Source organism: Taudactylus pleione, unplaced genomic scaffold (genome assembly GCF_031769625.1).
Source record: "Taudactylus pleione unplaced genomic scaffold, aTauple2 ptg000016l, whole genome shotgun sequence".
Lineage (NCBI taxonomy): Eukaryota > Metazoa > Chordata > Amphibia > Anura > Myobatrachidae > Taudactylus > Taudactylus pleione.
Window position 1 is genome coordinate 22,395,924 of NW_028284418.1, and position 17,252 is coordinate 22,413,175.

General features: G+C 40.5%; 1 protein-coding gene across 2 annotated transcripts in view; it reads left to right on the top strand.

Moving 5' to 3' along the window:
- The window catches only part of STXBP4 (syntaxin binding protein 4), a 275,156-nt gene that overhangs the window by 77,668 nt on the left and 180,236 nt on the right, over nt 1-17,252 (top strand). For both annotated transcript variants that reach the window (XM_088475045.1, XM_088475035.1), the window contains exon 11: nt 5,246-5,311. In XM_088475045.1, coding sequence (XP_088331171.1) covers nt 5,246-5,311 — 66 coding nt within the window. The remainder of the gene's footprint in view (nt 1-5,245; nt 5,312-17,252) is intronic.

Below are 17,252 nucleotides of genomic sequence, written 5' to 3' on the forward strand. Positions count from 1 at the left end.
CTTCATGCACTGCGATGCATGTGCAGTAGGCAACAATCAGCCAATTGCAAGTGCTATTGCAGTTGCATTCCTTAACGAATCAGGTCCTAAGTTTGGTAAGGGGCTAGAGTTTCAGGATCCATTACTGAGACCATTGGTCTAAATAGATAAGGGAATAGTCTCTACGATCTGCAGTTCCATCACTGATGCAGCTTTAGCATGGCAGGCAGAGGACAAGCCAACAAGCCACTCTGTGACATTCTGTTAGTTAAAGAGTAGTGAGTGGTGGAGGAACTAGTCTTCATCAGCACAGCATTGTCACCGCTATTGGCTGTCTACTTAATGAAGGCAAGAATAATATAGCGGAGCAGTCAAGGATGGTAGGAACGCATCACTGACTTTTACACATATACTGTAGCTACTTTTGCTATCATTTTATTTTGGTGGAAATCATGTGACCATATGCCCAAGACTCAGCACTTTCTGGCAGGGTTCACACACTCCTTGGTGGCTTTCTTGGTTTATATAACTACAGTTTGAAACTGGGCTAAAACGATGGACGTCTAGTGTTAATGCACTACAGGAATATAACCCTATATACAATAATGATTCCTGAAATTGTTGGTTTGACCACAAGCCAGCCGAGAGCACAACTGCTTCATTAATGAATTAGAAATAAACTCATTTGTATCAGTGGTGTTTTTATCTCCCATCTAACTTACATCTTGACTGAGGCTCAAGGTTGAAGTAACCTTTGCTGCAGATGCTCTTATTAGTAATGATAAGCTGCCCTCTCTACAGTATTACATGTGTGATTTTATAATCCGGCCAAGAGGTGACTGACTTCTCGTAATGAGATCAAAAGTGTCGCGTGTCTCATGCAGCAGTCTTTTTCTTTAGTCACCGCTGAATACATGATTCCAATTGTTTTTTGTTTTTTTAAATCATTTACTAGGCTAATGACTGAGGGAAAATCAGTTTAATGGCAGGTGTATATTTCTGAACTGAATAGAAGGTCATCTTGAAACTGCTAGAAAACCTGAGGTCAGGAAAATGGTAATTGGAAATACACAAAAATAAATTTTTTAAATGTCTTTCCACCTATAGTAAGTTATAGTCCGTAGGTTCCTCTATAGCTAAATACATATCTTTCCAGTTTGCATGTATCAAAAATCTCTCCGCAGTGATGCTGCATGTGATCTTGTGCTGTCTTTACAGACTACTCATTAATGTAGTAGTTCCCAACCTGTGTGTTGTGGCACCCTGGGGTGCCTCGGGACACTTGCAGGTGTGCCTCAGCTTGGTGGTCCAGCATCAAATCAAATTCTTTATGGTCAATGTAATGTAAATATGTGAACAAACAGAATCACAAACCTGTCAACCACCACATAACTGATCACCAAGTGACCGGTAAGCACAATTAAGTTAATAATTTTTTTTTTCCTTGAATTTCTCATTAACAAACTTTTGGCTTAGGAGTGCCTTGAAAACAATGCTGATACTCTAGGTCGCCGTGATTTTAAAAAGTTTGGGAACCACTGCATTAATGAATCTTCAGGGTTGATTAAGGGAATACAGTAAAGGACCAGGGGAAAGCAGACAGTGCAGCACTGGATGGGACAGCACTTCTACAGAGAGGATTTGTTTAGTTTATGCATGTACTTAACAAAGGGGTCTATTTTTACTATTGTGAACCATAGAATGGCTTTCAAATGTCGGGGATGTGAAGCATTGTCTGTGTAATTCCCAAATTATTCTGGGGCCATCAGTTCTGCAGCAGAGACAAACATTTCATTACAATTTGTCGAAGTTAGCTTGTTTTGGTGAATGCTAATACGTTTGTTTTTCAAAGCCGAGCAAATCATTCCACCATAATTCATGTACTCGTATAGATTCCTTTTCTCTTTATGTTTCTTCTAAGAATGTTTAGTATGATCATTATGATGTTTGCAATTTTTGTTCTTTATTTTTCTGCACATCCATTCATTAAATTAGAGCTCTCTCCCCCTCCCTATTAGACTCTCCACCTCTACAAAACTTCAAAAGGGCTCTCAAGACCCACTTCTTTATCAAGGCCATCCTGCTGTCATCCTAACCCACTGCTCGATGGTCCTTGCTCACTGTATATCTCCCCTCTGTGTCACTCCTGTCTGTCTTCGTCTCCCCTTTTATACTGTAAGCTCTCAGGGGCAGGGCCCTCATCCCTCATGTGCTTTTCCTTCCCTCACTTATACCATCATCTCCTTCCCACTGCCAACAATGGCACACAGAACAGTAACTAGACTTTATGGTGCCCTGTGCCAGAAAGAGCATTGGCGCCCCCCTCATTTTTCAAAGGGACATAATGCACCCAAAAAAGGGCCATGGCTTCATGGGGAAGGGCCAGGGAAGAGATAGGAGAGGCCAGGAGATGCTGGGGATGAAATAAGAGGAAGCTACAAGTAAGAATGATAATAAACAGAAATTTGACAGTTCCAAACAGTGCCCCCTGACCTGTGGTGTCCTGTGCGATGGCATCGGCCGCACTACCCTAGCTACGGCCCTGATGGCACCTAACCCTTTGGTTTTGCCGGCCTGCTGCTTATTTGAGTATTATGACTGCTGGTGCAGCAATGTTTATATGTCCATGTCCTGCAATGTTCCTTGTTATGTTCATATTGTTTCTGTTTTTTGTACATTGCAAGGTGCTACAAATCCCTTATGGCACCATATAAATAAAGGATAATAATATTTAAATGGGAGCTGTCATAACTAGTTCTTTGTTAATGTGAAATTGAATATCGGGCTATAGAACGGTGATAGAGGCAAGAATAATTTAACGTATAAAGTTTTGTCATGCATATTCAGATAAGTGTGATGGATGTTGTGACTGGTATGAGATAGCATTGTGGCTACTTTCAGAGAAACTAACTCTGCAATTTAAGTACCCGAGGCTTAAATAGCAAAAAACAAGATTACGTACTGTCTACTCCCTTTCCAAATTTATAGGCATTTATTTCTTGGGTCTCTCATTGTGAATAACCAAATCAGATTGCATTGTGGGTATTTTCAAAACAACAAATTGATTGGAATTATTCTATAAAAGTGTGGCTAAAATAGTATGAAATAGAATGAAAACATAATACTAGTTTAGCAGTGTAATTAACATTTAAGTGGAGCTCTAATACACAGTCTGCGTAGGAATGTTAGCATATGGTTTATCGACACTAGGAATGATATCATGATAGACTTAGAAATATATAAAATGAAACTTAATAACTGTTCACATTGAAAATTTTATCACTGTTATTGTAAATGCCTATAGAATATAATTTCTCTGGTGACCCTGTTAATTATCAAGTATTAAGTACACAAGCTACCAATACACACATTTAATTGTCACAGGAAAATATGAAATTTTTATATATATATGTGTGTAAGTAGGTGTACTGTTTGGAGCTACTGTCTAGTTTCATGTGTGAGTTTACACAACTGAATACAAAATAAATGAACAATAAATCATATCATGTTGTATATCCACGTTATTTTAGGTTGTAAAGTACAAGTGAATAAATAACAGGAATATATTAAATAATGGTATATCGAGGTGCAGAAATAGTAAAAAATATATATTTCATCTAGACAATAAGGTTAATACAGTGAGTTACATAGAATACAAGTTGTACACATAAGAGGTTAAAAAATACAAAGACAAGGTCCGAGTACTAAGAGGGGTATGGGTAGGGTTGTTTTCACAATGGGATGTTAAGAAGCACATGCATAAGACAGGGATTCATGAGATAAAATTTCATACATAGAAATTTTAAAATGCTCAGTCAATAAAAAAGCGATTATTTAAAATAAATCAGAGTCCTATTATATTTGACAATGAAGAAAGGTTTCTCTTATCTGATTAGATTGTCAGCATTAGTTCCATGAGGCAAGAAGGAGCACTTTCCAACGCGTTTCGTCCGTCAGACTTCTTCAATATATATATAAGAAAATATGATCTTTAATTATTACCCAAACCATATATCCAGTGAAACCAGTTGTGGTACAACTCCTTAAAACATCACTGTCATCCCATAAAATGTGTTTACAGCGATGTGCTAAAGATCTGTACCGCGACTGGTTTCACTGGATATGTGGCATGGGTGGTAATTAAAGATCATATTAATCTATTGCAGTGCTTGTTGGCTAAGAACAGTTCTGAACATTTAATTAGATGAGAACCACAGATTACTGATTTATTTAATCTGACAGGGAGTCAGAGGTCCCTAAACTCGGTCTTCAAGGCACCCTAACAATCCAGGTTTTAAGGATATCCATGCTTGATCACAAGTGACTTAATTAGTACCTCAGTCAAATTGATTTAACCGTCTGTGTTCAACCGTGGATATCTCTAAAACCTGAACTGTTTGGGTGTCTTGAGGACCGTATTTGGGAACAAGTGTCGCATATCAAGTCAATCAGTGCGGTCTCTCAAAACAGTTTGCATCCGTTAGTCGCGGTTTGCAAAGTTAGTCACATCCGTTTGCTACTAAGATGAATTTTCAAGTGATGCAAAAAAGACACAGCAATTGTGTATGAGGACACATCTGTATGTTTACAACCATTTTTTTGTTATAATAAAAGATAAAAATATTACCAGTCAATTATTCTGTTCAAGGGCCTGATTCAGCAAGGAACACAGTTGCTAACACGCACGCAATCAGCCGATTGTTGCGTACTGCGCATGCATGTGCATCGCAGTGCGTGTGCGCGAATCGGCCACTGCGATCGGGACTGCGATCGCAGTGACTACACAGACACATTCCATAGCGATTGACAGTAAGTACTGTTTGTGGGTGGTGATGGGGGGGTGGTCGGGTGAACGCAGGCGTGCCAGTGTGTTGGGATGGCGTTGCAGGAACGTGCATAAATTAGCCACTGTAATACCATACGCAGCCTTAGGCCTCATAGCGTGCGCTGAAGTTAGCAATTCCTGAGTGAGGTCTGACCTGCCTTAACTTTGCATATGGGTCTGATGGTACTCGATTGTACTGATGTTTTCACAGTCTTGGTTACCATTACGATGTGCATGTAGGTGACGTGGGCGTCCTTATTGTATGAGTTTGTATTGCGTTCGCTATGGATTAGCATACTATCGCAGTTGAACTTCATGTATACGCTATATTGCGATCCGTAGTGAAACAAGCCCCAAGTCCATTATGTCAGACTATTAGAGCAATGCAAAGATATTTTATCTCATGTCACAGTATATAAAACATGCTCCCTTTTTTTCTAGGAACAGCTCTTTGAATCTGAAAAACAGAAAAGCCAGTTGTCTGCAGAGCTTACAAATGTAAAGCAGGTAAATACTTAAGACCTCCTTGTGCAGAGAGCTGAGGGCATTCAATTGTCCCCTGGAATGTTAGACCAGCTAGTTTCAGTGTATATTATTTATATTTATTATAAAATCTCTCACACACCTAATGTTCTACATATGTGTATATTTTATATAGTATATATTACCTAGAATATATACTATATATAATGCATTAGGTGTGATGCCCCTTGTTATATATACAGGTTGAGTCTCCCATATCCAAATATTCCGAAATACAGAATATTTTTAGCATGACTCAAGTAGTGAAACCTTTGGTTTTTGATGGTTCAATGTACATAAACCTTGTTTAAAGCACAAATTATTAAAAATATTTTATACAATTACCTTCAGGCTGTGTGTATAAGATGTATATGAAACATAAATTAATTTCATGTTTGTACACAAACTTTGTTTGAGCTACAAAATGATTGAAAAAATTGTATAAAATGACCTGCTGGCTGTGTGCATAAGGTGTACATAACACATAAATGTATTCTGTGCTTAGAATTGGGTCCCATTGCCAAGATATTTCATTATATTATGCAAATATTCCAAAATACCCTGGACCCAAGCATTTTGGATATGGGAGACTCAACCTGTGTATATGTATGTACATATATATGTCTATATATATGTCTATATATATATATATATAATGATAAACAAGCGGCACCACACCTAATGCATTATATATATATATATATATATATATATATATATATATATATATATATATATATTTAGTAGATATTATTGGTAATTTGAAAGTCAACTGTTTATCTGTGTACCACAGGTTTGGCATAGTATTCTGATAAAATGAGGGTAGAATTTTATTCTTAGATTTCATAATTTCTTATTCTTGGGAGTAATAATTCCTTAATTAAGCTTCAATAGGCTTTTATAGTTCCATCAGCAGCTTTGACCGCACTTCCAGATGGCATTAAAATATGCAAAGAATCGGAAATAAAGGACAATAGTGTAACACCATGATAACAATTTATTAATAAAACTTAAAAATGAATATGTCCGTACATGGATAAAATAAAAGTTTATCTGAGATTATTTTAACCCAAGAGAGGAGAGTTCATTTGGCCAAAAATATCTTCCACCAAAAGATGTAGTAATAAAGTTCCAGTGGTGAGTGTGTCCAGATAATGTAGGAAGTCCTGACACGTTTCATCTCGTTTGACTTCCTCAGGGGATCAAAATTGCAGTGTAAAAATAAGGTTTCCCAGCATTTGTGGGCAACATTCAAAAACAGCCAGTATTTAACTTGCATGCAAATAAAAAAAGAAGTAACAAAGTTGCTGAACATGAGATGGCGCTAGTATTCAACATATAAAGTACAATACAGATTGATACTCAGACTTTAAATGGTGTTCGGATATATAGAGAAGTAAATGGAGTCCTCTGAGTATGATATCAGTCCATTAGAGGATCATCCGCAATACATTTAAAAAAAATGCATACAAATAAATTCTAGTGTAATCTTGTATGGATCGTGTGAGTCAGAAATGTCACTGTATTTTTTTTTCTTTTCAAAAATCATTTTTTATTGTCATTCAAAGCATTGAGCATCCACAATACAATCGAGACTGAACAAAACTTTACCAAGTTGGTTGAATATTATGGATTATACATATTCACTCAAATAAACATATACAGTGAAAATAGATAAGAAATTTTTGTTCAGAACTGTGTCACATAGTTCAGTTATTTTAATATAAAGAAAAAGGATGGGCTATCCATTTCCCCATCCCTCACCAAATACTTAAAGGAAATTCCTTAATAAAGAAACAAATTTAGGTATCTATTATAATTGGAGGGTCCCCTACTGCACATTGCAATATATACCACGAAGAAGTCTGCAATGTTCTATGAAGCTGGAGATGAAGAGCTACTGAAAGAGTATCCACATAGCTCTCCCACGTACCCAAAAATTTTTCTATTTTGACTTCTTCTGCCAATATCACTTCCACCCAATTCATCCTAAAAAGATGATGCAATTTGCTATTGGTAGTGGCTGTGAGTCTATATGTAAGATTGTTTTACAAGCTGCTGCATTTATAGCTAGTGATAGACGTTTTCCTCCCACCGAGGTACGAATGTGATTGGTAATAACCCCAAATATAGCCCGTTCAGGCGTCAGTGGGACAAAATTAATCAAATGTTGGTAGCGTATGTTCGTACCTGTATCCAGAACCCTCTTATTATAGGGCAAGACCACATACAGTGAAAGATATCAGCTACAGGAGACCCACACTTATAACAGTTTGACGTCTGTGATAATCCCACCAAGAAACTTTTGTGAGGTGAGATATATGACCTATGCAGAATATTCAGGAACATGGAAGTGTAGGATGAGTATGGCGTTAGTGTACAAGCTTTATCGTAGGCCTGATTCAGGTGGTCGACCTGTAGGGCTGGGATCTGGGACACCACTTAGTATAGTTTGCCATAGAGTTGTCAGGTATAAAGACCCATAGGATATTATAAATTTGAGAAATAGCTTTTGTGTCTAGCGTGTGTGAGCGTAACAAATTATCTAAGGGATTATCCCATTCCAACGGCGAAAAACTCAGCACTGTTACCTCAACATAATGTTTTGCTTGCCAGAATGCAAGTGGATGTCTTGTCAGTACTGGATATTTGGCCCTAGCCTCCTGGAATGTGAGTGGCCTCTCCTCCTCGCTTTGTGTCAACATCTCAATGTCACTGTATTAATCCTCCACAATAGATATCAAGGCGTACCCACTCACTAGAAAGCAAGTATTATAGATGCTCATGAGGGTTTCTTTATCTTTCAAATAAACTCCCCCAAGGAATATGCAATCCAAATGATAGAGGGGTGTACCCTATAAACATAAAAGTTTCCTTTGATGATGAACATCCTCTTTATATTCCCATCTTCCGTCCTGATGTATGCAGTGGGTAACATAAAGGGAACAGTGGGCTTATCAGAATGATACATTTATTTAAAATACAAACAGCTAAGGATATCGCTACTGTAGATATTGAGGAACAGATGGTAATAAACAAGTTTGACCTGATATGAAGTAAGTACAGTAGGTTCTCGAAGTACACAGACCACACACTCATTCAGCTCCCAGGTCAATCCATAAAATAACAATGTCCTGTCACCAACGCGTTTCGATCTAACTACTAGATCTTTGTCAAGGTGTATGGGACCAGCTCACCAGAACAACCATAACTACCCCCACCAATAATTCAATGATTACTAATTAAAAATACATCCCCTTAACATGCATTCAATATAACTCTCTAAACAGTCTCCTACATCTGCGGGGTGTTAATACACATTCCCGCCGCTTCTATGATGTCCACCGTGACGATCTCCTGACTTACAGTCTGAACACCGGACACCTCTCAGTAGTTCCATCTGGTGGTGCTATTGAGAGGCGGCAGTGGGAAGGAACGTTTCCGGGACCAGGGGAGCCATGGGCGGATGCACCGCTTCCATATCCTGCTGGAATGCCCCACTTGCGGCGAGGTGGATTCTCTGCGTGATGTCATTTCTGGTGTTCGAACGGAAGTCAGGAGTTCGTCATTGTGGACATCTTAGAAGCAGATTATCCTCTAATGGACTGATATCATACTCTGAGGACTCCATTGACTTCTTTATATATCTGGATACTATTTAAAGACTGAAGGGTAAATTTACTAAAGTGAGAGTTTTTAGAAGTGGAGATGTTGTTCATAGCAACCAATAACTTGTGTGTTATATATAAGGATAATTAAAACCATTGATCCATTTGATTCTAAGCTCTGCAAAGTGCTCCTTCCATTCCCTCGCCTTCTCCAACCAAGAACTAGACCAATGCAATTAACAGATACTGTACATTCATTCTAGAAATCTCATCCTATAATTCCATTAGATTTAGCTGAACATAACATTGCACACACACAGGGCCTGATTCAGACCCGGTCGCTATATGCTTGCTCTCGCAAGCGGCCCGATGGTCTGCGTACGCGCATGCGCACGCACCACAGTGCGCGAAATACACATTGCGATCGCATACCGCCTGTTCGCCCAGCAAAGACAGCCCAGCAGGGTGAGTGACAGGAGAGGCCGTTTGTGGGTGGTAACATGGGCAGTCCATTAAAAACGGGGGAGTGGAGGTGTGAACGCAGGCGTGCTTTCAACGCAATTTTTAAGGCTTGCGTAATTAACTGGCAGCGTCATAGTTCACGTCACTTGGCTGTTTTTTACACTGAAGTCCTTGCAGTGTTTGCGGTAGGGTAAGGCAACCGCAAGTGCTGCGTTAGCTTCCGATGGTGCTCGATGTACCAATGTTTTAAGACACTTCCAGGAGATGATGTGCGCTAGTGGGCGGCTCTGCATACTCTGATGGGCGGCTGCATACGCAGAGCGATCGCCCGCACAGCCAAAGTGTTTTGTCTTGGCGAGCATACCCAGGATGCGAGCGTCCGCAACATACGAGTGGGTCTGAATCAGGCCCACATTGCGGTACAAACAAAGATGGCTAAATGTACTGTTTAACAGAACATATTACACCATTTACTTTGTGTATTTCGCAGCAGCTTATTACATTGTATCTTCATCTTCACGCAGTGTTTATTTTTCCATTTTCTGCATAGCTTCAGGAGTCAGTATTAAAGCATATTCATTTTATGTGTATAGGAGTAAAATAATGTTTTACCTGCTTTCCAAAATTATAATTTGATTCTGACAAGATATTATGGGGACAATTAAATTAGGTGTGTTTCGAAAAGTAGATTTGATTAATGAAACTCATACATTGCATGAATGTGCACCCTAGAAATTTGTGATCCAATTAGAAATGCCAATTCGCAGTAGTCCCGGCGAGGGTGTGCGACTTTTCTACAAAATGCGACCTGGGAGAAAGTGGGGAAAAAACCCTGGACCCCAAAAAGTGACAACTGAGATAGCAGGCCCATATACAAGACTCTTAGGGGCCATAAGGAAAGTACTACAGGTTTTTAAACGATGTCAAATGAGTGATTTTTACACTTTTTAATAATGGTGGAAAAATGATAGCAAGTGATTTTCCTGCAAATTCAAATCTTTCCAGCATTTTTTTGGGTACAGAAAAATGTCTATTGTAATATTTCAGTGTTTTTATACACGATGTACATTCTAAAACTACAAGAATAGATGGACACTGAGCTACTGTCCTATTGTTTGTGGTAAGCTGCTGAACAAAAAAGGGGTGTTGTCCCTTTAGGTAATATTATAAAAATAGGATATTCAGCGCTAAACCTTTCTAAATATTCGTATAATGTACTAATTGGTTGGTACAGATATATAGCTTGATCCTAGATAGATCCTCAAATAGTGAGACTCAACAAATAGGTACTTTACATAAAAATAAGACAAATAAACATGACCAATAAGGAGTGCAAAGCATTGGAAGATTTATAAAATAACCAACAAATAATAATCAACCCAGCGGATAAAGGGGTGGTATAGTCATCATGAACAAGATGCTTGCACCAAAGAGGCCAAAAGAATACTTCAGGACACCATGACCTACGAGCACCTGAAACATAACCCCACAAAAGAGTTCCAATCAGCACTAGGAAAACACCTCAAAGAGGGTTTAGACAAAGGGATCCTGACGACCAAAGAATTTTAATTCTTAGACACACCCCACCCTATAATACCGGTATTTTATCATTTGCCCAAGATACATAAAAACCCCATAAATCCACCAGGTAGACCGATTAGATTCGGGCATTCAATCCCTAACATCCAACCTGTCCCAATGCGTAGACACGTTTTTACAACCATATGTAAAATCACAAAAATCGTATTTAAGAGACACTATGGACATTTTGTGCAAATTAAACAACATCACCTAGCAAGAGAACTACTGGCTCGGCACGAGCGACGTAACCTTATTGTATTCATTTATTGAACAACTCATCTATGACACCTGACCAAAGAGATTTCATCATCAATAGCATAATATATATTTTAACACACAACTACCTATGGTTTGACAGTGAGTTCTATCTACAGGTAACTGGGACCGCAATGGGGACGAGGTTTGCGCCAAGTTACGCAAACTTGTTTATGTGCCACTGGGAAGATCAATATGTATGGGCCAATTGCGAACTTGGTGCAAACCTCGTCCTCTGGATCAGATTTATAGATGACATATTCTTTATTTGGCAAGGAGATGAGAAATCAATCCAGAATTTCATCAGTTACATTAACAACAATAAACCTAGGCCCTGATTTAGAGGCGCTCGCTCTGAATCAGGGCAGGCGTTTGTTTTTTTAGTTGCGGCCTCTTGGCCGCTCGCATAGCTGTGGGTTACCACCCACAGATTATGCGAGCGGCCAGGTGATGGTCGCGATGGTCGATACCATCGTGACCATCGGGCTTGCGATGAGACCCTTGCGGTAGTGTCTCGTTGCCACAAGCCTCAGTGGACTTCCTGCTCTAATAGAGCAGGAAGTCCACCTACTGACATCACGAGTGATGTAAGTAGGGCCGCCCACAAAAACGCCTCAGTTTGCCCAGCCATCACCCCGCCCTGCCTTCCAAATGGGGTGAGCTGTCGATCAACATCGACAGCCTTCAGTAAGACACAGGTGACATTCCTTGACCTTAACATCTTAGTTGCAGGCAATCAGTTCCACACAAAAACCCACAATAAGTCTGTAGATGTTAACAGTTTCATTCTGGCCACTAGTGGACACCATCCTAACTGGCTGAGTAGCATCCCAGTGAGCCAATTTCAAAGGATCAAATGGACTACATACAGCAAGGGAATAAACTAAAGATGAAATTACAGGAAAAACACGAACCAAAAATAATAGATCAAGCATTCGATAGGTTCAACATGATGCATAGAGACCCGTTGTAACAATATAAGGACAATAGAAGACCCCAAAAATATTTATTTTGTCACAGACTACAGTAGTCAAGCCAATCGTGTGAAACAGGTAATAAAAAAACACTGGCCAGTATTACTCCAAGATGACACTTTAGCGGAAATACTACAATATGCCCCTAAGGTAGTATTCCGCAAAGCACCAGATCTAAAAGCAAAAATAGAAACCATATAGCCCCGACGAAACAGATACAAACCACCCTTACTGAATTATGGAGCAATAAGGAAGAAGTCAGCAAAGGAGGGTTGTATTTTTGTGGACAGTGTTTGACCTGTACCAGAACCGGGAAAAGAGACACGAGACCCATATGCACATTCACCTCCACATCTAACCAGTTTGAATGGAACATTAGGGACAGTATGACCTGTCATAGCAAGGGAGTGATTTACATATTAGAATGCCCTTGCATGCACATACACACTGTGAGCCATGCAATTCTGGAATACATGGTTTATATAAGAGTTCCACCATTATTAATCTGTATAGGAACACTAACATCACCATTTCAGAGTTATTAACACAACGCAGATTAAGGACCCACATAGGTTCATTACAACAGTTCATATTTATCAAACGAATACAAGTCACAACCAGTGATTTTAGCTAAGCAAAACAATGCTTGCCCCATTAAACAATACACCAGGTGACATATGATCAAACCACAGAACAACACTTTAATGAACAACCTGATATATATATAATTGACCCTCCATGAAATTAACAGTCACAGTTGATCTAAGAATCAGTCTGATATATAAGTACTTATCCCATTGAAACTAATAAGTAGTACACATATGTTATGACTAAATGATGTAACAGCTATTTACTGTAACACCTATCCAAAAGAATTCTCCTCTCAAATGCAAATGAGACAGTTGATGCTACATTTGTAGGCATAGGAAAACAGGGAAACAATGGGTTAAACGGCTCCCAGAGCCATTGATTGAGTGTGCAATTGACCAATTACGAGATGCTAATAGAGACCAATCAGCAAAAAGGAGGGATTGACAATGTATTTAAAACCCTTCTCACGAAGTACCTACTACTACAACTCCCAGAGGAAGACCATAAGTGGTTGAAACGCGTTGGTAACACATTAATATCAGTATCTGACCCCACACCTGATAATCTTAGCACAGAGGCACTGAACACTGAGACCCACAGGAAAGCCGCACCATGTGACCGGCATATCACACGTGACCAAGGAGCAACAGTAACCAGGAAGTATCAGAGAGCCAGGACGCCGAAGATGGGCACCCGCATCCACCAGATGGAGGACACGGAGCATGGGAGGAGGAGGGATCCGGCCACGCACAGATACAGGAAGACAGATGAGTCTCCAGTGTGGAGGGGGAAGCTACCCGAGATCGGGGACGGTCACATCCAGCAGATACCCTCCCGAGACAGGGTACTGCAAGGCTTCACAGCCAGAGTACAGGGTACAGTCTTTAAATAGACGTATCACCTCCACATACCTGTCCCCACATAATTTACACCTCCACATACCTGTCCCCACATAATTTACACCTCCACATACCTGTCCCAAAATCATTTACACCTCCACGTACCTGGTCCACATCATTTACACCTCCACGTACCTGGTCCACATCATTTACACCTCCACATACCTGGCCCACATCATTTACACCTCCACATACAGTCAGGTGCATAAATATTGGGACATTGATGGAATTTTCATATTTTGGACTCTATTCACCACCACAATGGCTTTAAAGTGGAACAAACAAGATGTGCTTTAACTGCAGACTTTCAGATTTAATTTGAGGATAATTACATCCAAATAAGGTGAACAGTGTAGGAATTACAACGGTTTCTATATGTGCCTCCCACTTTTTAAGGGGCCAAAAGTAATGGGACAAACTAAACAATCCTAAATCTAACTTTCACTTTTTAATACTTTGTTGCAAATCCTTTGCAGGCAATTACAGCCTGAAGTCTGGAATGCATAGACATCACCAGACGCTGGGTTTCATCCCTGGTGATGCTCTGCCAGGCCTCTACTGCAAATGTCTTCAGTCCCTGCTTGTTCTTGGGGCATTTTCCCTTCAGTTTTGTCTTCATCAAGTGAAATGCATGCTCAATCGGATTCAGGTCAGGGGATTGACTTGGCCATTGCATAACATTCCACTTGTTAGCCTTAAAAACCTCTTTGGTTGCTTTTGCAGTATGCTTCGGGTCATTGTCCATCTGCACTGTGAAGCGCCGTCCAATGAGTTCTGAAGCATTTGACTGAATATGAGCATATAATATTGCCCGAAACACTTCAGAATTCATTCTGCTGCTTTTGTCAGCAGTCACATCATCAATAAATACAAGGGAACCAGTTCCATTGGCAGCCATACATGCCCACGCCATGACACTACCACCACCATGCTTCACTGATGAGGTGGTATGTTTTGGATCATGAGCAGTTCCTTTGCTTCTCCATACTCTTCTCTTCCCATCACTCTGGTACAAGTTGATCTTTGTCTCATCTGTCCATAGGATGTTGTTCCAGAACTGTAATGGCTTTTTTAGATTTGTTTGGCAAACTCTAATCTGGTCTTCCTGTTTTTGAGGCTCACCAATGGTTTACATCTTGTGGTGAACCCTCTATATTCACTCTTGTGAAGTCTTCTCTTGATTGTTGACTTTGACACATATACACATACCTCCTGGAGAGTGTTCTTGATTTGGCCAACTATTGTGAAGGGGTTTTTCTTCATCAGAGAAATAATTCTTCTGTCATCCACCACAGTTGTTTTCCATGGTCTTCCGGGTCTTTTGGTGTTGCTGAGCTCTCCGGTGCGTTCTTTCTTTTTAAGAATGTTCCAAACAGTTGATTTGGCCACACCTAATGTTTTTGCTATCTCTCTGATGGGTTTGTTTTGATTTTTCAGCCTAATGATGGCTTGCTTCACTGATAGTGACAGCTCTTTGGATCTCATATTGAGAGTCGACAGCAACTGATTCCAAATGCAAATATCACACCTAGAATCAACTCCAGACCTTTTATCTGCTTAATTGATAATGAAATAACGAGGGAATAGCCCACACCTGTCCATGAAATAGCTTTTGAGTTGATAGTCCCATTACTTTTGGCCCCTTAAAAAGTGGGAGGCACATATAGAAACCGTTGTAATTCCTACACCGTTCACCTGATTTGGATGTAATTTCCCTCAAATTAAATCTGAAAGTCTGCAGTTAAAGCACATCGTGTTTGTTTCATTTCAAAGCCATTGTGGTGGTGAATAGAGGCCAAAATATGAAAATTCTGTCAATGTCCCAATATTTATGCACCTGACTGTACCTGTCTCACATCATTTACACTTCCACATACCTGTCTCACATCATTTACACATCCACATGCCTGTCTCACATCATTTACACCACCACATACCTGGCCCACATCATTTACACCACCACATACCTGTCCCACATAATTTACGCCACCACATCCCTGGCCCACATAATTTACACCACCACATACCTGTTTCACATAATTTACACCAACACATACCTGTCCCACATCATTTACACCACCACATACCTATCCCACATTATTTACACCTCGACATACCTGTCTTCACGTCATTTACACCTCCACATACCTGGCCCACATCATTTACACCTCCACATACCTGGCCCACAACATTTACATCTCCACATACCTGTCCCCCATCATTTACACCTCCACATACTGTACCTGTCCCACATAATTTACACCCCACATACCTGTCCCACATCATTTACACCTCCACATACCTGTCCCACATCATTTACACCTCCACATACCTGTCCCACATCATTTACACATCCACATACCTGTCCCACATCATTTACACATCCACATATCTGTCCCACATTATTTACACCTCCACATACCTGTCTTCATGTCATTTACACCACCACATACCTGTCCCACATTATTTACACCTCCACATACCTGTCATTTACACCTCCACATACCTGGCCCACATCATTTACACCTCCAAATACCTGGCCCACAACATTTACACCTCCACATACTGTACCTGTCCCACATAATTTACACCCCACATACCTGTCCCACATCATTTACACCTCCACATACTGTACCTGTCCCACATAATTTACACCCCACATACCTGTCCCACATCATTTACACCTCCACATACCTGTCCCACATCATTTACACCTCCACATACCTGTCCCACATCATTTACACCTCCACGTACCTGTCCCACATCATTTACACCTCCACATATCTGTCCCACATTATTTACACCTCCACATACCTGTCTTCACGTCATTTACACCTCCACATACCTGGCCCACATCATTTACACCTCCAAATACCTGGCCCACATAATTTGCATCTCCACATACCTGGCCCCCATCATTTACACCTCCACATACTGTACCTGTCCCACATAATTTACACCCCACATACCTGTCCCACATCATTTACACCTCCACATACCTGTCCCACATAATTTACACCTCCACATACCTGTCCCACATCATTTACACCTCCACATACCTGTCCCACATCATTTACACCTCCACGTACCTGTTCCCCATCATTTGTCCCATTATTGAGGGTTTTTAGAGAAATTCACCTGAAAACTGATATCTCTTTATTGGCCACATTATGCTGTTTAAGGGATGTAGTTAATAGACCTACAATCGGGACGCAGGCTGCCGGAATCCTGAACCGCGGCGCCGGACCCCGTATGAGTGGAGATGCCGAAGCCGTATCCCGACAGCCGGCAACCGGATCGTAAGCATAGCGGGTGCCATTAGCTGTTAGCCCGGGGGGGGTGCGGGGGGAAGGGATAGGTGTAGGCACCACAGGGAGGTTAGGGTTAGGCTGCGGGAGGGGAGAGGCTTGGGTTAGGCTGCCGGGTTAGGGATAGACATCGGAGTGGGTGGGGGGAGGGTTAGGGTTAGGCACTAACTGGGAGGGTTAGGGTGCGGGGTAGGGAGGGTTATTGTGTGATGGAGGAGGGTTAGAGTACTTTCTGTGCCCCTGTTGGG